Here is a 22,517-nt window from a genome sequence, read left to right as displayed (position 1 = left end):
TAGGGTGAATCCCCACACTTGGAGAGGCACGTACGACGAGGATAAGTCGGGGATTTCCTGATCCCTCTAAAAACCCCAAAACACGGGTATGGAACCAACAGGTGCCTATGACCCCCGTAAACGGAAAAGCGTCAGCAAAGGAACAGCACGAGGTCAACAGAGTTTGGCAAGACTCGGTCAGACGCGACCAAGTGGAGCTGGTAAGACGGAGTACATAATGATGTGGCTAAACACCCTGTTTCTGGTATAGTTCAACTCGCCTCCAACTCCTCGATCCACATCGCATGAACCATCAGATGTTGGAACTGCAGCTGATAGAGGAGTTGAGGACCGAGTCTACTTCACACTCAAGCGAAACGACATTCAAGGTCAATCATGTCATTCTTCTCAGAGGACTTGTCACTTGACCCACGCTTCTTTGAGCTCCAGGAGGAGCTCCGGTCTGTGCTCTTCGCTGGCCTCTCAGGCCTGTCGCCCAGCAGACCCTCCACACCCGAAGACGAGGCCGCAGAGACCCTCAACTTTTCACATGTAACAGTCGCAGTCCCACACGCGAGACTGTTACGCTACCTGCAGAATTGGATCACGGAATGTGCACCTCATCTTGACAAGTTCGATGAGAACCAACACTTTCAGATCCAGGTACCTCTGATGGCGCGCAAGTCACCGGCGTTGCTGTATGCCATGCTTGCGTTTTCATCGAGGCAGATGGAGAGAAGAGGGCTGATGCAGAAAGGCTGCGACAGTCTGGAGTTGTATCAAGAGAGTATCAGGCTCCTCACACCTGGCTTGCAAGCCAAAGACCCGAACATGCTCGTCACGGCCTGTATCCTCGCTGTCTTTGAGCTCATGTCAGGCGGTGCGAGAAATTGGAGGCGCCACGTCGAGGGTTGTGCCTCGCTCTTTGAGTATTTTGGTGTCAATGGCTTCTCTGGAGGACTTCCGCAAGCGGTATTCTGGTGCTATGCGAGGATGGAACTGTGTGGAGCGATAATATCTGATGGTGCTGAGACGACCGTGTTGCCTCTCGATCAATGGGTTCCAGCCATGCGAGAGCAACCATCATCGCCTGAGGCATCAGAGAGGTTTATCCAGAGCCTTTTCCATCAGGAGAGCCGCACATCTCCAGATACACATGCCAACTGGGCTATCTACCTCTGCACCAAAGTCTGCCATCTGCGCTTCCGAAGGACACAATATCTGGAGCTAGGAAGAGCAGACTGGCAGGATAGCAGGCCGTTTGCAGAACAGTGGCAGAGACTCTGGTCAGAATTACAATTCTGGTTAGATGAAAGACCTCCGTCGATGAAGCCCATTCGTGTGGTCGAAGCGAGTGAGAAGCAAGTATTCCCACTGATAATGTTTCCCCATTGGGCCGCCATCTCAAGCAACCAGGTCTATCACGCCGCATGCATCTTGATGCTGGAGATGCAGCCACCAGAGCAGAACTTGGACTCTCACTGCTTGGCTCTTTGGCATGCTCGCAGCGTGGTCGGTATATCATGCGCCAACCCCCACCCTGGGAGCATGGTCAACTCTATCCAGCCGTTGTTTGTTGCGGGAAGGTTGTTCTCGCATGTGAGTGAACGGAGGCAGATAGCCCAGCTACTTAAGTCGATTGATAGAACAACTGGCTGGGGAGCATTGTGGAGGCTGAGGGATCTGGAAGCGGAATGGGGATATGAGGCTGGCCATGTGTTTGATGATTCGTGCAAGTAATTCATTAGGTGTTTCAAGAGCACACTCAAAGAGGAGAAAGCCTAAAGAGTCTTGCCGTGACACGATGCGGCATTGTACATTAGCTGAGAACGCAGCAGTGATCCACCTGTAGGCTACGAAGCCCGATGGGTGGTGACGCCGTTGGCATCCCACACGCCCTCTCCACCACTCAATAGTCTAGTGGCTGGCTTCTTTGGGAAAGCGTTCCTCTTATCGTCTCCCCCCACAAGGACCTTAACCACAGGTATTTAAATATGTGGGAATATTAGACCAGGTCCCCCATCCCAGGCCCTTTCCAAACAGCATAGACCCTGGTCGTTTTCATTACTTCTTGTTCATCGCTTCAACTTCCTTCTAATAGAGACGTCTTACGCTCGCTCTGCCCCTGCTTTTGACCTGCTTCCTATCTGAAACTCTTACAATGTCGTCCAGACCAGTCATCAGCGTCCTCGGATCTCTCAATATCGATCTCGTTTCCTATGTCCCGCATCACCCACTCCCGGGAGAAACAATAACCGCTAGCCAATTCAATGTTTTCCCCGGCGGCAAAGGCGCGAACCAAGCTGTTGCCTGCGCAAAGCTGTCTCGGACCTCGGATCTCAAGGAACCTAGCGTCGACGTCGCCATGATGGGCGCGGTGGGCGTAGACGCGTACGGTTCCATCCTCCTGGAAAGCCTAAAGTCGTATGGTGTGGAAACGTCGGCTATCAAAGTCGATGCCGAGTCCAAGACTGGCATCGCCATGATTGTCGTTGATGAGCCTTCAGGTCAAAACCGCATCATCCTTTCGCCTGGAGCAAATGCTTCGCTCAAGCCTACCCAGTTCACCCACCTACCCAGTCCATCACCCACTCTGCTCATTATGCAACTGGAAATTCCAATCGAGACTGTCATTCAGGCGTTGGAGGCCGCTAAAAAGACAGGAACGCCGGTTCTTCTCAACCCGGCCCCGGCTCAAAAGCTCCCGGAAGAGGCGTACCAGGGCCTAGCACATTTGGTGCTGAATGAGAGCGAGGCAGCCCTGCTGTCAGATGTCAAAGAGTCGGACCTGGAAGACTTGAAGTTGGTGGAGCAAATCGCAGGCCAATTCCTAGCCCGGGGTGTTAAGAACGTCGTCATCACCCTTGGTGGAAGAGGTGCATATTACGCCAACGAGACAGACAGGGCTTTTGTTCCAGCTCTCAAGGTCGATGTTGTTGATACGACTGCGGCAGGCGACACTTTTATCGGAATGTATGCCATACACGCGGTCCATGCTATCGCAAGGTCGGAGAGATTTGATATCGATGAAGCTGTCAGGCAGAGCATTAGGGCATCGTCGAAAACTGTCTCCAAAAAGGGAGCCCAAGTCTCTATACCATGGAAGGATGAGTTGTAGCTTAGGTTGAAGAATGCTGCGGTTTCTAATCTTCATCTCTCAAATCTTCAACTCATCGATGCGACATGGTTGGCGGTGTGCTGTGACTGGATGAGCGCCAATACAGCCGTAGATTTGAGATTTCCTCATCTAATGGCAATTTCGTCACATCCATGATTCGTTGAAAGCAAGTAAGCAGCGCTTCCTGTTGTGAGGCATGGGTCATCTCCCTTGCGGCCCGGAGCAGGGCAGCCACTACGAGAGGATCCCACTGCTCTGGAAAGCTATTCCAGACTGCTAGCCTAGCGATCTTTTGTGTATGCCAGCTTCTCGAAATCAGATGGTGCGGAAACCTCGATAGCTTCACAAGTCGCGGCTTGTAGGCGAGAAGGAGGAGGGAGGATAGATGCATGGTCAGGTTGGCCTGCAGAGACAGGGCGCTTGTATAGACATCGGCCGGAAAAGGAGAATCTTGCATCTTGTGCCCGTTTAAATCAGCATCAGAACTTTCCAGCACCGGTTCCATGCCAGGAGGCCTATCCTGGAACCATTGCATGCAGCTTGTCCACAGCCTGGACCACGCGGCCCACTTGAGAGAATAGGACTCGGGGGCGGCTGATTGCATGTTGGACTGGCCGGTAAAGAGAGGGATGAGCTCGTAGTGAATTAGCCGGAGACATTCAAAGAGGCAGAGCAAACATGAATCGTAGGTCTCTATGGGGGATAGAGAGGCATTGAAGAGAGATCTGCCTGAAGAGAGTGGGATCTTCATCGATGGTGGCTTGTTGGTCATAATGGAGGCTGCAAGGTCTATGAATGTCAGCATATCGCACGAGAAGCTATAAGAAAAACATACCAATCTTGAGGTGGAATCGTAGCAGAGATTTGAGAGGCTCATCCATGTCTTCCAACGGTTGACTCGGGGTATCCGGTTGTGATTGGTAGAATCGAAACTTGGGCCACTGCGAAGGCCCGTCATTAAACAGGTCTCCGAGAGCGAGTAATGATCGTCCAACATCTGCAACAAAGGTGTTTTCTAACAAAAGCCGATGATGCAACTCTTGTAGCTCTTCAATAGAAGTCTCACCACGGCTGGTACGATGTCTAGCAAGGTAAATAGCCGCGTCCATAATGACGGCCTTTTCCTGCGCCAGAGTCATCATGTTGGAACCGAAGGAGGGTTTTGGGGCGTTGGACTCTATCCACGGCACGAGCTGGTACCGGAAGCAGTGCATAGCTCGTTGCTTACACTGGCCAGCCTTGTCATCCCACGTCGACGGTGTGAGGATTTGGTTTCCAGTTGACTCGTGGGTGTGAGCGAGGCTGGCTGCTGGCGATGTGTCGAATGGCGTGTTTACAGTGCCATTGTCTTTTGCTGGGTAGCCGGTGCTATGTGGCGAGTCGTTCGGAGGTGGCATGGGCGAGGCTGCCTTTGGTAAGGAGAGTAAGTCATCCTGCACAAACTAAAGCTTTTGTTATTTGAGAGCCTGGAGTGGAATTAGAATCGACTGACGACCGGGGATTGTGCCACGTCTTGATGCCGGCCTGGTGTTTTATCAATGTCGCCTGGCACTGAAGCCACTTCAGCAACAAACGCCCATTGCTTGTACTCGCAAGCTACACCTCTCTCTTGGCAACTTCCGCATCTAGGTCTCTTCTCATCGCCTTTTGATTCTGTTAGAAATCGTTCCAAGACAAGGAAGAATGTTACGACTCGCGCGGGAGGTTTGGGGCGTACATTTTCTTCGGCGTTTCCTGCACGGCAGACATCCTGTACGGGACCGTCTTTTGCTATCAGGGATATTCCGTATTACCGGCATTATTGAAGGTGGCTAAGAGAGGGACGGCTGTAGTGCTAAGAATCGCTGAGACGTCTGTGTGGAGCAAAGAGCGTCACGAGAAGGAGAAAAAGGCAAACCTGGGCGGGGATCCAGGGTTGTTTTTATTCGGTAGGTAGCTTCCACTAACAAATTTTAGCGTCTGTACCACTGACCCAATACGTCACGTGATGCCACATTATCCTGGACCATCCCCCAACAGCCCAATGTATATCAGACGTCAGAAAGGCAGTTGAGCAGATATAATGGTCCCGGTTCATTTATTTCATCATGATATGGTCTTTCAAGGGGGGTTCTATACTGATAAGGCGTCTTAGCTGTCTCCATCTGATGATGCAGGGCTGTACTCCCTCAGTTGCAAATCCACAACCCCTCTCATCTGAGCCTAATATTCAGTTTCCTCGCCTCCTACTTCCGTAATTACAAGTCTTTACAGAGTCCGTAGCACTTTCCTCGAGAGCAAATTAACTATGCTGCTTCGGTCAACTCACCCCTCGAGGACCTCATCGGCAACAATGTCCAGTCTATGACCGGCCCCATTACCAGCCTAAATTGGTCAAATCCGACTTGTTCTTCGCCAGCAACTAGGTTGTTGAGTTGGCATTGACGTTTTGCATAGTATCTATCCTCCTCCTTCGATTGAGCTCGGTAGCTGAAATTCTTGGGCGGTATCTCTCTCCATAGAGCTTTCGACACTCCTCCTCATCTCGAACCCACAATATGTCGTAGTCGCTGGAATTCGTCATTTCTGCATCCCTCTCTAAGTGGTGTTGGCGTCCGCGGGCCCTTTTCTTCAGAGGCTTGACAAGAATGGCGTCAATATTTCTATCATTAAGGGCCTTGCATCTCTCAGCCCTTGATGCATAGACGGTGATGCGAGCTGTCGGCTCGTGTCGTAAGATGTACTCGAGTGCTAACTCATCCGTACCTCTCGCATCGCCAAGGATGAATCGATCACCTCTGGCTATGGCTTCGTTTATAGGATCATGATAATTTGTGGCGAACTCGGAGTGTGAGATGTCGATATGGCCGCTAATCATCGCTGTTCGATATTTTGGTGGTACTGATTCAGCGAGGTTCATGGTAGGTGGTATGTTGACGAAATGCCAAACTGGAAAGAGGTAAACGATGAGATAGGAGCGATTGAAGCGAAAACCTCCCTTAAAATACCTACCGATAATTTGAGAAGTAAGCAAAGGTAACTGCGAATAATGACTCAGCCGGCGAGCGTGATTGACTCAGCCTCAGATCTGGCGGACACATGCATCTTATTGACTCACCTCTCCAGAAAAGTGCCAACATATACCGACCCAAATGTAGGCCAAATAAAATACTAACTAATATACCGAAAAGGTAAACATGGAAGGCGACAATGAACTGGGCTCCACAAGGAAAAAAACATAATCGGAATCGTTTGGTGAAGATTTATCGAAGGCAAATGGGACATGAAAGGCACTACTAATCTGCTTATAGTTTCATACATAGCTACCAGTTAAAGTTATTTACTACCTATAGTGAGGAGTGCAAAGGGGGGAAATCCGCCTCGGGGACATTCCTCAAGACCTCATCAATAACCTCCGTAGCCATCAGTACCTCCTCGTCGCGGAGGGTCCATCCAACAACTTGCACATGGGCCGGCGCACCATCAAGAGCATCAGCGTCATCTATATTCCTGTCAGTTACACATACACTTTGATAGACTCATAGTCACCGAGACGGAAACTTACACCCTTCAACCTGGTCTGTGTCAATCGTCTTACTCGCCTTGAGAAAGGGAATGACACTTGCAGGACACTACACAATATTAGCCACGTCCAGAACACAGATAAACAACACATACATCCAAAAGATTCCAGATCATCGTATACACTGGGAGACCATAGGCATTGTGAGGCATGCCGGTTCCCTGGTGTGCAGGGCAGAGCAAGACATCCATGCCGGTCTCAGCCCACTTGGTATGCCACGCCTGGCGATAATCGCCGCGATTTCCATGAAACTGCCAGACGTCTTCAAGAGTGCTCTTAGGTGCACTCGTCATCGCCTCCTTAAGATCTTTCATCCCAGGCAGGATCTCCTCCTCGGCATCATCAATGAACTGCATGAGGGTGGCGTTTGTGTCAAAGCCGAGCGAGTGAATATAGATACCGGCACAGTCGAGTGTACCGCCTCCCTCGGGCGTGGACAGCGGAACGATCTCGTGGCCAGCAGTCTTCAACGCCTCTGCGGCTTTCCGGAGGGCCCGAAGGATAGGAGGGAATACAGGAGTCTGAGGTGAGCCCTCCCAGTACCCGATTTTGAGCTTCCTTTTTGGGACATCTGCCCACGGGACTGCTAGTGCCGAATAGTCTCTCCTCCAGGAGTCACTTCCAATGATGGCCTTGCAAAAGTAGGTGAGATCTTGGGCACTATTGGCGTGTGGTCCAGCTGAAGGAAGGATGCCGGGCCATCCCTTGGGGAAGTGAAACTGTTGACCGGAGAAGGGGATCCGGTTTGCGGTTGGCTTGAATCCGTACGCGCCGCTGACGAGAGACGGTGAACGGATAGAGCCTCCAATATCAGTGCCTAGACCGAGGGGTGAGCCACGGAACCCGACCAAAGCTCCCTCTCCCGTGCTGCTGCCAGCAGCGCCCAGTGTGAGCTTGTGGGGGTTCAGAGTTACGCCAAATACGTTGTTTTCACCCTCCATGGACTGGGCATACATGTCAGCAACAAGGTCGCCAATATTATGATCAGGGTATGAGACATACAAACAAGCCCTGAGGAACGTTTGTCTTACAGTACAAGACGGCGCCACCGTCGAGAAGGATATCGACAATAGGCGAGTTCTCCTCCGCAACTGGCTTGGGCAGATATGCGACGAAGCCCAGAGTAGCTGCCTCACCCTTTACCATCCACATATCCTTGATCCCATGTTAGCAGCCGCGTTGCTTGAGAGGAAACTAAGAGGGCAACAAACCTTGAGACTGATAGGCAATCCATGAAACGGACCCTTGGGTTTGCCCTCTCGCGCAAGATAGACATCCAGCTGCTTTGCTCTCTCGAGCGCCTTGTCAAAGAAAATCTCTGTCAAGGGATTGATCTGTTTCAATGTCAGTCAGCCCACCAGGTAATCAACACAGGCACATGCGACTTACCAACTGCTGGGCGATTGCAGCGCGCTTGCAGAAGGCCATGGTCACTTCGAAGGAAGACAACGCGCCAGAGGCGAGCTGGGCGAGGAGAGACGTAGCATCGTACTTCTCGGTAATTCCACGCTCGCGCTTAGTTAGGAGGTTGGTCTGATTGAGGAGGTCGAAGGCGCTGATTGGGTTGTCACGGCGGGCCTGGCTGGTGATGCTGCTGTCCAAACGCCATTCTGCGGGTATGCGCGAGTCACGCTCGGCACGCTTCGCGCGAATGAGTGCTTGCCAGTCAGGTTTCGACATTATTAATGGGTTAAACTTTGAGAGGCGAAATTGCGAGTGAAAGGGTTACTGGAGGAGGTGGGGAGCAGAGGGAGATGTAGTGTGATGGTAGATCTCAATATATACTCGTCAACCAAGACGTTTTTATTGCAGGCTACTCTTATCATTTACCATGTGGAACTGCCGAGAATCTAGCGGCTTAGCTCTACTCTCTATTCTGGTTCACTGGCCTTCTGACTCATGATACCTCGGTAGGTCTGGACGGCCTTGTCCTTGGAGGTGGCCGAGTCAATGTCATACTGCGCACATGGGACAGTCGGTTCAGGGGTTGCCAATCTTCTTACCACATCTGTCCTCTCGCTTATCTAGCATTGTAACCGGGATACTCTCTCATATCCATTTTAGGAAATTTTCCAGGCAACACTGAATGGCTTGGCATGAGTGAGTATCAGCTGGTCGAGTTCCGCTTCCGCGTCGTAACTAGTTCCGAGGAACCAAGGATACTTACATCTGATTTGTCACTCAACCGTACCCCGCATTTTAGTAAGACCCCGGACGGATGCAAGATGGTTACCCGTTTGTTGTTCCGGCTTGGCTGATGAGGCCCTAAAAGTTACTCTTTAGGGAGGCCGGGGGGCAGCTCGGGAGAGTATTGATTTCTAATAGAAATAATTATATTATCAATCATTATGTTGCGGGCTAGTTCTTCTAGGGGTCTCGCCCTGCAACGGCGTCGTCGACGAATGGTAATGAATAATAAAGTCAGTCCATCAAACCATAGCATCAACATACATACAGGGTAAAGTCTCAACAGCTGAACCGCGTACTCAGCAGCGAAAGACAAAGACAAGCACGAAACACAACCAAATGGGGCATAGCGCAAGGACAGATATACGTGAAGGGCTTGAGAAGAGCGAGAGATTCGGGTCAATGCTGAGAGTGATGCTCCAGAGTCTTTGACCCCTCGCTCGGTCAAGACCAAGAGCAGTATCTATTATTATGTATTACCTTGGGCGACGGGAGCTATTCTTGGATGTATCAAAGACAGGAGGGGCTTTGTAGCTTACATCTGCTTGGTGGCTTAGACTCGGTCCGAATTACAGTCCACCTGAATCTCGCAACGATATCACCAGCGGCAAGGAGTAAATAAACAATAGGCTTGGCGCAAACAGCCCCCATCGAGGTAATCGGCTGATAGCCAGGATTCAATCTCATTTTCAGGCAAGATCGGCCCCCAGAGTGGAGCGCGCTGGGGAGGCTGAGCCGTCAACGCTGATCTCGGGACGCAATGTGTTTCCGTACGCCGTAACTAGAACTTTCGCCGCAGGGTTCGGGTTTAGTTTTGATGCCTGCAGGCAACTTGAATTAAGCGAGTTTCTCCAAAAGGGCCCTGGATATACTAGAATAGAAAGAGCCTTCCTGAGCTATCGCTGATCAGTGTGATCCGCCAAGGAGCCACAAAACGCACACCTGGCTCCTGTCCGTGCCTGTAAGTCCCGCCTCTTCCAAACGCTGAGTTTATGGCGGACTTGGTAATTTCACTAATTCAACACGCAAATGATAGACGGTTTCAATTGTATCACCAATATCGCCCGGAAGCTCGTTCCACAATCGTATCTCAGCGCTGACACATCCTAAGCATAGGCTTCAGTGTATGTCACTATTCAACAATCCACAGGTCGATCAACAAAGGACAGGATATCATATTCTCTCTATCACCATCAACAGGTGGTTTAATAAATAAGGCATACATCTCTATATACTCAGCTCCCTGCCCATTTTAACATAGAGCGAGACCTTAGTTCGCTTTAGCCCCTGCCTTTTCATTCGCCTATGGCTGTTCAATGTGGATATCTTTTTTATTATCAACGGTGTGCCTTCTGGTCATTGGCTTAAATTTCCCCTCATGCTTCTCAAACTGGTTCCGTGGTTAATAGGGACGGTCTGACATGTTGACTAGGCAGGCATACCGAAGCGACGGCCACTGGTCGAAGTTTCGGGCACTACTGTGCGGTCACGAACGCCTTCCCTACCCGAATACGTTCTACAGGTAACTGTTTCCTAGGCCCATTGGCGAAATCAAAATAGCGGCGTGAGGGTTGATATAGTCAAAGCTTTGAGTGGAGGTTGCTTCATTTCCATCCATACCCCCATGAAGAGTGAGTAACCCATGGAACACGAGTTGAAGGGAATCGCTTGGAATCTTTTGTCCCTACAATTTCTACTCAGCTTCGACTATGCCCGCTCTGACCATATTTCCACCTGTAACCGTACTCCCTCAAGTTATCACAGCGGGGAGCAAATTCCTTCACTGGGGAGCTGTTGGGCACCTGAGTGTAAGGAATGATGATGATGAACTTGGCTACGGGCTGGCTGAATGATGTGAGGGTAGTTTGGGCCTCAGGCACACCTCTTTCAACAGGTGCGCTTCAATCTGGCTTAGAATGCCATTAGTCTCGCGGCAGGTCTAATGTAGATGTTGGCTCGTTCCGATGGACATCATGGCTCCGAAGAAGAGCGATTGGTCATTTGATCTCGTTCATAATTTCTCTGAGACGACCTTCTTCGCATCCGGGTTGAACGCTTGCCTTGATATTTGTGCTGAGGATAGAATCCTGACGTGGCCCGACAGCAAGTTTCCAGTCCCCGTCCCTCCTTGTTGGGTGGCCTTGGGTTTCCTACACTTGAGCTGCCAGCAGTCCAGCGAGACTAGTATCCCCGATCAAAATATTAAGGGTTTCGGCACATCATTTACCTACACAATCCTAGATATATGTGATGTCCTCGTTAGTTTTTCCCTTATTAGAGGATTTGGCTACATTCTGTGGATACGAATCAGCAAGGCCTGAATACTGTTGTGTGGCAATCGCGATACGTCCAGATGCACAATCGACACTTTTGGTTCCAGCTTACTCAAAAACCGCCGGAAACGCTTTCTGACATACTTATTTTCGTGTACGGTAAGTCGGCAGTCAGAACACAAATGGTCATTATCTGCTTCCTGGGGGTTACTGAGCGATAAGCCAATAGGTTACGGAGGTAGAGAGGATGATCAAGAATAGAAACGGGGCATCGTTCGTCAGGCATATGATTTCCCTCCCCCTTTTTCTTTCACAATATTAACCGTAACCGCCAGCACAGGGAACACAGGGTTCAACCTCAGTGCTCTAGCTATATGATCTTACGGTTCTAGGAGTCCTCAACGAGTCTTCAGGCTAGTTCGACCTGTTGTTTAAAAAGGATCAGCGGGAGTCTATTCAAATGTCCATTAGAGCTTGGAAGCAGCAGTCGAGCACAGGAGTCAAGTATTCTTTCCATTTCCCACTGGGTTTGCAATCGTTTCACTGATGGCACTGGGAAGAGGATGACTCCTTCTTCAGCTATTCCTCCTAGACACAGCTTACCCATCACTTCAGCAAGCAAGAGGGGAGGTTTTGCTCGCCAGCGCGACCTACACACTAATACAATAAATAGACATATGTCGTAATCATTCACGAGCGAAATACGGGGTATGGGCGTCCCACAGTTTGCGCAAAGGTACCAACTCCAGAGCAATACCGATGCGAATGCTCCTTGACCTGTGCCGCTTGTCACCTGCTCCATCCTCGGTGATCATTACAGCATACGATTGGATTGCAAGTACAGTCAGCAAAGTTTATTATAGCACCGTAATCTGAACATCTGGAGAACCGTGCTCACACCCTTGGGATGGCTCAGTTGATCAAGGACCCTATCACCGGGCCCCATCGCTCGTTGAGGTCAAATATGCTAGAATTGAGCGATGTCAAATTTTTAAACGGTCATTCAGTCTATGACCACTCTGAGAATACTCAACGGACTTGATTAGGTAGCAATCAATCGAGAGAGGAGGCAAAATCCCGGCCCAACGGCTCGAGACCGAAAGGCGGTGAGGACCATCTAAAACGCCGGATGCGTTGGCTCCAGTAACTAGCGTCAAACGGTGACCCACAGTTTGGTCGATGACTCTTTGTCATGACCTCGGGACGGTGACCATGGATTTTCATCATACCTCTACCGGCAATAACACATCAAGTACATCACATCCGATACCAAATCACACCCTGGTGTACATCTTGCCAGTGCGGAAATCCATCAGTCTATGAGCGTCGATCAAGCGCTCGCACACATCTCACCATGGGCGCAGTCGAGAGCAAACAGCCCCGCAGCCCGAATGCCAAGAGGCGCGGTGGCGAGGGACAGAAAAGAGGTGTCGACACATCGCGGCAGCTGATCGAGATTCCTCTCGATCTCAACGCATTCCTACAGGCAAAGGAAGCCCAGTTCGACTCTACCACCCCCGAGGAAGACACAGCGGCCGTCAGCAATCCCAGCGAGGCCGAGTTGGGAGACACCTCAGCCAGCAATAGCTCCCAAGAGCAGGAGCAGGAGCAGGAGGTCAACGCCAACCAAGAGTCTTCCACTGAGTCTCCTCTCACTGTGCAGACTCCTGTCAAGGCTGTCAACAAAGTCTTTCGCAATGCCGACTGGTCAAAGCCCCTACAACAATTCATAACGGCCCTCCAGCTCGACACAAATGGCGTCCATGTCATCTACGAGGCAGACATTGAAAAGTCAGGCGTCAAGCTTCCCGAAGAGCTGAAGGCACGCACAAGCTTGAGCACCCCAGCCAAGTTCTCAGCTCATGTCCACAAGTTTCTGTGCCGCCAGAGCAGAACCGCTTTCTCAGACGACATGAGGCATCTCTACTTCCTCTACCACCCTGATGCGGAGTGGCATCCAGATTTCTGCGACTTTGCTCAAGATAAGCCTCTGCCGGACAACTTCCTCGGCTTCTCTGATAACCTGGATGCTCTCGTCGCCTGGATGGTGTTTATCCGGCAAAACTTGGGGAGACGCTCAGACACCACCATGTTCCACCTGCTGATACCCACCTGGCGACCCATGTTCATTGACAATGCACTCGAGTTTCCTGATCTGGGGACCCTCACCATCCACGGCGAGACTCACAGTTCCCACAACTTCGTCTGGTTCAACCTACCGACGCTTGAGGACTACCCAGGGAACTTGCTTTTGAAAGATGTGGAGAACGTCACTCGCGAAGAGAGCGAATGGAAGACGGCTGCTACGGTCGGAACAGCGGTCGGGGGTATCTCAGCCTCGTTGGCCGGCACCTTCGCCCTCAGCGTAGCTTTCCCTCTTCTCACCCCCCTAGCACTCGTTGGGGCATTGTCTGCAGGTGGTGCATGCAGCACCATTGCCACAACACAGGTGAACAAAGGCCTGAGCAGAGAGATCCCTCGGATGCTTGGGGGTATCGAGGCGCCGCCCAAGGAACCTGCGGTACCGGAGGTTGAGACCGGCAAAGAGGAGTCTGTGGTCAGTGAGCAGGAGGATCTCAAAGAAGATCTCAAAGAGGAAAGCAGCAAGGAGGATCCGGTTAAAAGCAAGGGCGAGAAGGCTAGGTCCAAGAATGATCAGGCTAAGGAAGCCAAAGGGCCAGTTGACGTCCAACCAGAGGCCAAGGCAACAAGCGGCAAAAAGCATCGACGGAGTGACCGTAAACGTACTTCTAAGTCCTGATTGGAATTATAAAGAGAAGAACACGCACTACAGCTCAACCTGACCAGAATATCAAACCCCTTATCCGTGGTAACTTTACCCCAACCTGAGGGGTTCTCATCTCAGTGCATTGGCTTGGCCCCATGTGACATCGCCGTAGATGCATCCACCACAATCTCTAACTGGTTTTCAACTGCAACCACTCGTAATACAGTCATGGATCTCCAAGTATGCAGGCTCTTGACTCCCGCTCTAACATTTTTCAAACCTTCCGGGGCCTTGGACCGCAAAGCGAGCGCCAACAAGTGGCCAAAATCTCCCAACGCAGAGCAGGGCCATGGGTTTCGAGTGAACAAAACTGCCCAGACGAAAAATATATATACATTTATTCGTTTATAGTCGATAAAGAGATCTTACAAGGTGGTTAAAACCCATTTTCTTAAATCCAAGCTCTCTAGGGACTTCTTTATCACTTAGTATATATTATGGCTATTGCATCGCTGTGGTGTTGTTTTGGTGTAATGAAATATCTTGTTTGATCCCTCCTGCACGCGTGTCCCAACCCGGAACCCTAATCTCAACATAGATAGATTGCTAAAGGTCATCTCCTCCCCTAGTAAACATAGGTGCAATGAGTGACATGCGGGACCCATGTGTCCAGTATGCTGAAGACACGTACAATACAATTCACAGCCCGACTGATGATGCTAGGGGAGCGGGCCAGGTCAGAAAAACCCTGGTGATGAGAATCTTGGGAAATCACTTTCCATGATTGCTTGTCATTTCACTCAAGCGATATCAAGAGGCCAAGAAAGATATCATTTTGCTACACATCAGGGCGAACGATGGGGAGGGTCCTCAACTAGCGAATCTCAATCCTCTCCACTTTCCAGGTCACAGGTGAGCCACTCAGTGTCATAATCCCTTCCACGTACGCATGGCTGATCAGCTGATAGTGATCGTTCTGTTTCTGCCACAAGTAAGGGACATACGCCCCTCCAAGTACAGCCACAACCTGGCCGCGCTTGACAGTCTCAGCCGGAGCACGACCAAAATACCCCTTATTTGTCACGAAAAAGCTGTCTCGTATGCCGTGAAACGAGTCATTCATCTCAAAGTGGTTGGAAAAGATCTCTTGGAGTAGCTTGGTTTGCTCCCCTTGGGCCAGGAGTAGAATGGCTGCCACGATCCAGGAATTGAAAGAATGAGGCAGTCGATGGCCTATGGGCTCTCGTGCCCGTACAAGCTGAGGGTAGATGTATAATAAGGCGAGGAAAAGTCGATATCCTGGCGGCCTGGGCCGCTTAATACGCCTTTTGAATATAGCCGTAAGGGTCGACCACATTGCTTCGATATTCAACATCCTGTAGGGAAGAGGATATTGATTGTCAGGTTTTATGTTACGGAAAACTTCCGCAACACAAAGTGGGATATCTGCATTGTCCCGCAAAAGTTGACTCGCTTCGACCGTGGTACCTTGTGAAGGAGTAGGAGTCATAGAGCTGTCCAATAAGCCAGCAGAGTATGCTCCAAAAATACTTTTCCCGTGTTTTCTAAGCCACTGATCAAGTTCCCAGACAAGCTTAAACTCCCCGAGATCATGGTCGAAGGAGAAGGTTGCGTCAACCACATCAAGCAAATGGCCGTCGACGAACAATCTGCGATTATACAAAAAGGGATTTCCAGGTAGAGATCGGCTGAAAGGGGGACTAGCAAATTCAAGAGCTTCTTCGCAGGGCTTCATCGTCCATTCTGGTACCCAAGAGGGGAGAGAGGGCATAGACCTTCGACTCATCAAGGTCTTGCATGACCACAAGCAAAGATCCTTCCGTGATCGGATGATTTGGCAGCTTGCTTCGTAGAAAACGTCCTCTGTCGACTTGCTGTAGTCCGGCACGATGTCTGCACATGGCGACTGGAGTGTAATGAGTCCCAGCGCGGCATAGACCATGTCCCGAGGATCCATTTGCTTCGAATAACTGAAACTGGTTAAGACGGTAGCCAAATCCTGACATCTGGTCTCATCGCTGTTTGGGTATCGCAATCGAGCATCTCTAACGCAGGGAACGAGACTCGGAAATTCATCTGCGAGAGGGCTTCTGAAGCGTTGAAATAACAACTTTGACCTGCCTTCGTAGGCCATCCGGAAAATATCCCAAGGAAGAATGTATGATCCACACAAAACGTAGACCATCTCGGCGACAGCGACTTCCTGAATGATCCAAGAACGCTCGAAGTAAGTGTTGCAAAATAGTTGGTCAATAGCGTTCCAAGCCTTTCGATCATGGAATCTAAAAAGGACGTCGTCATCAAGCTCCGGATGCCGTCGGATAGTGCGCCACATGACGGAATCTCTGTCATGAGTGAAGAACATGAAATCTCCTTGCGTTTGAATGATGGACCCATGCTTCGGACGCTCAGTGAGGCTGGCCGCCATAATGTCTTCAATTTTCTCTGTGTCTGGTTTTCCGGTTGAATGGCGTTCGATCCCCACCAAGCTAAGATATGGAAGAATATCAAACGCTTCTTTAGCCCCAGGAAAGTCAGGGCCAAGCCATGTTAGAACAGAGGTTGCCGACGCATAAATCTCGCGCATAAGTGGAATTTGCTTCGCTTTCTCCTCCGGGTCTTCCTGATTGATGCACACTGCATCCACCCAGAGGACTCTCGGGCTCGAGGAGAGTCGCAAGGCCCGCAGTGCCAATGCTAGATTATGTGTGACGGGCCGAGGAGTACCGTTACATGTGATGCTGGTCAAGCCATGGGCTTGTTTCCACTCGTAAGAGAGAGCTTCGAATTTGAGCGACTTGCTGAGATTCACACGCCGCAAACTGCAACTAATCGAATCACCAGCTTGGCCGGCGTTCAAAGTCATGAGCCGAATCTGGCGGTCGTTGCGAAGCTTGGTGTACATGGTGCGTGTTATTCGAGGTTGATGATGTTGGATGCTAAGAGAGGCAGAAGCTCGTGTTCGACCACATACCGTCAGACTCAAGAAACAAAGGTGAGTTGCAAGAGTCTGCCTTGGCCGCTGCCTAACGTTCAGGTTGCTGCAACATGGAAAGGGGTTTGTGCCTAACGGTCTGCCCTGGCTGCAGGCTGTGAACTTGGCCACTGTCATTGGCCCTGCACCATGGGCTCTGATATGCAATCTCCGATTTGGATCACGGATCTTGCTGGGGATGCGCTGGTCAACTTTGCCCTTCTTCGCGGCAGTGTCCCGATGAGGCCAACCGTCATATTGGCCTGACGGCATTTAGAGCATTGTCGCGACACAAACCGACATGAGCCATGACAGGGCTTTGATGCGACTTGCAAGTAAATCAGCACCCCATTTGCGACCACTAGTACTCAAGGACTGTAAATATACCTTCTTCTGCCGCCGTCCCGGCACATTTGTCGCTTGGCTTCCTACCAGTCATCCAAAGCCATTTTTACTACCATTTGAAGCGTCCTCAGCCTCGCTATCCCGTTGGGAAGGCCATCATTTTCGGGTGTGGCGTCGGCACCGTCAAGATCAGCTTTGGTCCCCATGTCCCGAGAGACTGTCCGGGAGGATCCCAGGATATTTCCATTGGCATTGACGAATTAGAGAGCGTCTATGAAGGCGACGTATTTACTTCCATGCATCAAACCAGAGCGCGAGCGCGATCAGGTCAAGGAGGGGGTAATGTTCGAGAGATGTCTATGGCTCTATCACGAATCCGGCACCGAAAACCTCACCGGGGGAGACGTGGGACAGTCTGCAGCGGAAACCACATCTGTTGAAGGGAAGTTCTATCTTGAGATGATACTCCCTAGGAAGCCTCTGAGGCGGCCCTAGGATATACCACAACGAGATCTGGGACGCTTTCCACCCTCTTGGACAAGATGCCTCGCGACTCTTGAAGCCAAGGGTTGCTATTGAGAAGGCAGGAAGGGATGCATGCAAGAAACCGCTCTCTTGTGCGGACCTTTATCTTAGCCTCTGTGAATCTGTGCATTTTGTAGTATTTATTGCAGGCATAGTAGCTTTTCAGACCTTATTACCCAAAAGTGTCAATGAAGAAGAAGCAGAGGATAAACACAAACTCGGCCACAATCATATGGAGCAAAAGACTCGGATTCATTGATTCACTATATAGTCAGAGTAAGCAGGAATCAGGGATCAAACGCCTGAAGAGCAGATGGCCATGGGAAAATAACGTCTGTCTTTGGGAACCCGTAGAAGAAGCATAATCCAAGAAGCCAACGTTTGATGTAGAGTCGAGGGAGACAATTAGGGGCTTGCCTCCATGAGAGTGGCCACGAAACCTCGAGCGATACGTGGTGATCTAGATCGTTGGTACCATGCTGTTGATAACCACGCTCCATAGGACTTGTAGCGGTGAAAACAAATGCTTCCTGCAATCCTCGGTCTCCCTTGCTTCTTGTGTTGGTCTCGTGTGGCTTATCTCCAATGTCTCTCTGCTCAGTGCAACTGGAATCCCAGACAAATATAGCAGAGCATGGGACTTCCGGCTCAAGAGCGCCCCAAATTTGACCCAGGCGGAGCGATCTGCCGTTCTCGATCGCCACAGCCAGCTCTTCTGCCATGATATCCATGTACCGCTTAGAAAAAGCTTCACTCTTGAAAGTTTCGTCAGATCTGGTGGAATCGTCGTTCAGAAATCTTTCAACCTGATTGGCAAGACTAGTTTCGCCAACGAGTCTCAGCTCAGCGACAAGCTGAGTGAGCCGTCCCCGCTTGTCTGGGGTTAGGCTGCAAGACGGCTTCTCCGCCCCTGACAGTGGGAGTCGAAATCTCGCGGTATGAATGATCCTGCCAAGTTTCCAAAGGTGGCCTCTTGTCTTGATGCCACTTTCCTTGAGTTGAACCTCCACGAACCGGCACCTTTTATTGAATGTAAGGTCGCGCTCGCTGCGGGGAGCACAGAACTCCTTGAATGCTTGAGCCTTCAGGTACTGGGACACGGTCTTGTCGGACATAGAGGTGGGATCCTCCTCCTCTACGCCGTTGCGGAGAATCTCTCCATTGAGAAGACACATCGCCAGTATCGATAGACTAAGGCTCTGCGACATTCTCTTCAGTTCCAAATTGTCCATCCGAATGGCGTATTGGCAGCAATTAGCAATGATAGCCAGCTTGTCCCAAGCATCGCCCAGGCCCCTTCTCTGGATGGCAGTAATGACAGACGGGGTCATAGACTCTGACCTGTCCAGTAAGACCGTATACTTCCCCACCACTTCGAGAACTTGTTCCGCATGACATGATGCATCTGGCTGTCGTGGTGTTTGAGCCTGAACAGCAAGACACAATTCAGTAGAGGTTTTGCAGAAGTCCACAGATTTGATGCAGATTTCGCATGAAACGTCAGAGAAAAGCGCATATGATCTTTTCTGCGCCTCCAAGAAGGGAGGATGCCGAATAAGGAGAGTCATATTTGCCCCTGCGCGGTAGTTCTCCTGGAATGTCCAGGCCCTTGTCCACCAACGATCTTTCGTTATCCTGCTCAATAACGCCAGCGCTCGTGAGGCTTCGTCCTGGCTTGTCGTTTGTGAAAGCTGGAAATTGGATGTGCCTAGGGGTTTATAGACAAGCTGTCCAGTAAGAACTTTGGCCAACAGATCCAGTTCATCCTGCCACTCGATTGGCATTCCGAGCAAAGCTACGGGGTGCTTGCTGAGTTTGTAGACCAAGTCCATGGTCTGGATTGCGTCCTGCTTCTGGTTGCATCTCGCATGGGAACATACGCCCTTTTTCCCGCAGGTCTTCTGTTTGACACAATGCCTGTCGATCCAAAGCAAGCTCAGATCTTTCGCCTGCATGTACGATAACAAGCGGTCAAAAACGCAGTCCCGAACCGGCGATGGGAAAAATTGACGTTCATCCCTAGTTTGGACTTCATATTTGCCGCTGCTTTGGTCTTCGTGATCGGATCCTTCCCATGTATACGACAAAGCGACATAGTTTTCTTCCTTGAAGGCATCGATCTTGCGCCGTTTCAGCGTGATTCTCTGGCTCCAGCTTCTAGGCTTCAAGCTGCCGACGGGCCGAACGAGTTCCTCCCTGGAGCTCTCATCAACAGAGAGACATTCCAGCTGTCTGATAAAATGCAAGTATTTCCTCTGGGGCTGTTGATGAGTCTTCTGAATGTCGAGGAGGAGCGAGACAATCGGCTTGCCATGGTGTTGGGCAATATCGCTTAGAGGGATCTTAGAATCGTCGACTCCTTTATCCATTTTGATAGAAAACCGAATGTGGCAAGAATTTGTGTGTAGGGTTTACATTCAATGCATAACTCGGCCTGGAAAATGAGGTTTGTTACTCATCCCATTTCAAATATCCGAGCTGCAGGCGGCGGAGAATCAGGCTGCATTGCTGCCTAATCCGACATCACAAGGATGTAAGACGATAAGAGATGATAATGTGTATGCTCCTAGGTTACTATTCTCGAGATATGAAATTTAATTTAATATAAATAATTTATTAATAATTATTTACTTTACTTATTTTAACATTATTATGTATTTATATCATAACGTAAATATATTAATGTTAAGTAATATTTATAAAGCAAATAAATATTAAAGAATAATTTGAAGAATAATTTAACCTCATAGCATACCCAAAGGTAGATCAAGGCAACCTAGCAAGGGAAATACAGTTTTACGCACAAGTAAATAAATATATTACATTACTCTTTAATATAATTAAAGTAAATTCTTATTTATATTTCTTTATAGTATATTTGCCTTTATCTCTAGTAAATTAGAAAACAACTATTTCTAAGCACTGTATTATTTCAAATCACTTTATTAGCATGAGCCCCCTTCTATAGTCTTAACTAACTAATACCTTACTGCGGTAAATGCGACGGCAACTTAGTTCCCTTCTTCCAACACACTGCTTTGCCTCTGACATATTAACAACATAGTTCTGCAATATTATTAACCTAAATTTGTGCTAAAAAGTAGCCAGACAAGCGGCCGGGTAGAGGACGAAGCATGTAACGAGTTCTACGGTTTTTGGCACCTAGCCAAGTTTGAGCCAAAATACGCCAAAAGATACCCCCAGGCAGTTGGGGCAGTTGGGTGCATCAAATTGTACTGGCTCAAGCCGCCACTCAAATGCATCTAGTATTAATAAGTCGCATTTTAATAACTCTTCCTAACTACTTTCTATAAGCCCCACTCTTCTTTAGTAACTCAGGCCGCCTGGGGATCTCCGAGGAATAGCTCAAGGTGCTGGGCATATAGCTCAGGCACCTGGAACAGATGGCCATGGCCTGCGTCGGGATATATAATCAGGTGGGCGTTGGCAATCTGTTGCTGGAGTACAAAGCTATTAGGCGTCGGAGACATGATATCGTCGTGCCCATTGGTTACCAACGTTGGTGCCTTGATATCCTTGAGGCGCTCAAAGTTCTTCTCGTCGATGGTTTGGGAGAAGATGGCCGACAGTTGCGACTGCGCTCCCTGCCCGGTAAGGTACCCTCTGCGCTCTTCTCCCTCAACATCGCGCTCATGAATCCGGTCCCACCACTTCTGACCAAGCGCCAAACTAGTATCGGAGGGGTAGAAGAAGAGGTAAAGCATATCCTTCTTAGTAGGGGGCTGGTCACTGTCGGCTCCCGCACTCTCTAGCACGTCCCGCGGTGGTAGGACGACACCTTCACCGATAGCAGACTGGGTGCCGGCGAGGATCAGCTTGCGAACCAGGTGCGGATAGTCCCAGGCGAGGACCTGGGCCACACCGCCTCCCATTGAGAAGCCCATGACGTCGGCCTTGTCGACCTTGATGGCAGCCAGGAACTTGGCGGCAATCTCGGCCATGCGGGCAATAGTCTGGGGGACTTCGCCATCGCTGTGGCCGATACCGAAGTTATCGAAGATGAGGACTTCTCGATTCTTGGCAATAGTATTGAAGAGGAGAGGGTCCAGTGTGTCCATGGACCCACGCAGGTGGTTCGCGAAGAGCAGCGGAACAGCACTTGGCTTTCCGAAGTGGCGATAGGCGACCTTGATGCCCTCGACGGACGTGTACTGGGTCTTGACTGTCTGAATGGTAGACATGTTGATGATGGGAAAAGATGGTGGTTCTGAAGGATAGAAGACGAAGTTGGTCTGGGAGCAAGAGTCTTGGGGAAACAACACTGGTTGGTGTTTTGTGTCCTTGGGCTTTATAGACGGGTTAGTTTAGACGCACTGCTAGCATCTGTCTCAGGCCACGCCAGCCGTCTAGATGATTAGTATTCTCAACCCAGTGTCGGGAAAACAAGCGGAATGCTTGCTAATATCCCCGCCGACTCATTTGTGATCAGGAGTAGTTACGTGATGGTTTCCCCTCGTTGTTCGGCAGTCAGTATATGGTACTGCCCTGGTTGCCCCGGGCCCCAGGCTAGGAGCCTGGGGTAGCTAATCCTCATTAGTAGATAGACCAGTATGGGGTTTTTAGAAATTTCTCCGATACCCCGCAAACATACGGAGCCCGAAGCGGATGAAGTAGTCCCGATGGCGTCACGCCTAGCACTCTGCCGAGGCTGCCGAGGCAGGCGTTATGAACGGGTTGTGATGTTGTTTGCTTCGTAGTTGGAGATGAAGAAAGCCGTCGGGATAGACTACAAATGATGTTGATCGCGCCCCCTTCCTTGCCCCCTCTCATGTGCAGCCGTCGCA

At 50.1% G+C, this 22,517-nt stretch overlaps 8 protein-coding genes across 8 annotated transcripts; 2 read left to right on the top strand and 6 right to left on the bottom strand.

Moving 5' to 3' along the window:
• Nucleotides 1-375: 375 nt before the first annotated feature.
• MRS44_011774 (uncharacterized protein) lies at nt 376-3,097 on the top strand (the record flags this gene model as incomplete). Its single annotated transcript, XM_065619853.1, has 3 exons — nt 376-1,578; nt 1,896-1,963; nt 2,152-3,097. 3 exons carry the CDS (start codon nt 376-378, stop codon nt 3,095-3,097), a joined length of 2,217 nt encoding a protein of 738 aa, XP_065475925.1.
• A 52-nt stretch (nt 3,098-3,149) lies between these two features.
• On the bottom strand, nt 3,150-4,494 carry MRS44_011773 (uncharacterized protein; the record flags this gene model as incomplete). The annotated part of the gene is made up of 2 exons (XM_046278353.2): nt 3,150-3,886; nt 3,933-4,494. 2 exons carry the CDS (start codon nt 4,492-4,494, stop codon nt 3,150-3,152), a joined length of 1,299 nt encoding a protein of 432 aa, XP_046134508.2.
• A 1,004-nt stretch (nt 4,495-5,498) lies between these two features.
• MRS44_011772 (uncharacterized protein) lies at nt 5,499-5,996 on the bottom strand (the record flags this gene model as incomplete). The annotated part of the gene is made up of 1 exon (XM_046275670.2): nt 5,499-5,996. The coding sequence occupies one exon, from the start codon at nt 5,994-5,996 to the stop codon at nt 5,499-5,501; it is 498 nt and encodes a 165-aa protein (XP_046134509.1).
• Nucleotides 5,997-6,423: 427 nt separating this feature from the next.
• On the bottom strand, nt 6,424-8,339 carry MRS44_011771 (uncharacterized protein; the record flags this gene model as incomplete). Its single annotated transcript, XM_065619852.1, has 6 exons — nt 6,424-6,578; nt 6,642-6,708; nt 6,755-7,603; nt 7,662-7,814; nt 7,871-7,993; nt 8,049-8,339. 6 exons carry the CDS (start codon nt 8,337-8,339, stop codon nt 6,424-6,426), a joined length of 1,638 nt encoding a protein of 545 aa, XP_065475924.1.
• Nucleotides 8,340-12,473: 4,134 nt separating this feature from the next.
• MRS44_011770 (uncharacterized protein) lies at nt 12,474-13,880 on the top strand (the record flags this gene model as incomplete). The annotated part of the gene is made up of 1 exon (XM_046275671.2): nt 12,474-13,880. One exon carries the CDS (start codon nt 12,474-12,476, stop codon nt 13,878-13,880), a length of 1,407 nt encoding a protein of 468 aa, XP_046134511.1.
• An 841-nt stretch (nt 13,881-14,721) lies between these two features.
• MRS44_011769 (uncharacterized protein) lies at nt 14,722-16,773 on the bottom strand (the record flags this gene model as incomplete). Its single annotated transcript, XM_046283294.2, has 1 exon — nt 14,722-16,773. One exon carries the CDS (start codon nt 16,771-16,773, stop codon nt 14,722-14,724), a length of 2,052 nt encoding a protein of 683 aa, XP_046134512.2.
• Nucleotides 16,774-17,999: 1,226 nt separating this feature from the next.
• MRS44_011768 (uncharacterized protein) lies at nt 18,000-20,081 on the bottom strand (the record flags this gene model as incomplete). Its single annotated transcript, XM_046275672.2, has 1 exon — nt 18,000-20,081. The coding sequence occupies one exon, from the start codon at nt 20,079-20,081 to the stop codon at nt 18,000-18,002; it is 2,082 nt and encodes a 693-aa protein (XP_046134513.1).
• Nucleotides 20,082-21,047: 966 nt separating this feature from the next.
• MRS44_011767 (uncharacterized protein) lies at nt 21,048-21,914 on the bottom strand (the record flags this gene model as incomplete). Its single annotated transcript, XM_046270741.1, has 1 exon — nt 21,048-21,914. One exon carries the CDS (start codon nt 21,912-21,914, stop codon nt 21,048-21,050), a length of 867 nt encoding a protein of 288 aa, XP_046134514.1.
• Nucleotides 21,915-22,517: the final 603 nt, after the last annotated feature.

This window comes from Fusarium solani, assembly GCF_023522795.1.
Source record: "Fusarium solani strain SB1 chromosome Unknown bctg00000007, whole genome shotgun sequence".
Classification (NCBI taxonomy): Eukaryota; Fungi; Ascomycota; class Sordariomycetes; order Hypocreales; family Nectriaceae; genus Fusarium; species Fusarium solani.
Note: the sequence above shows the minus strand (reverse complement) of the source record. Positions and strands in the feature narration are given on the sequence as shown.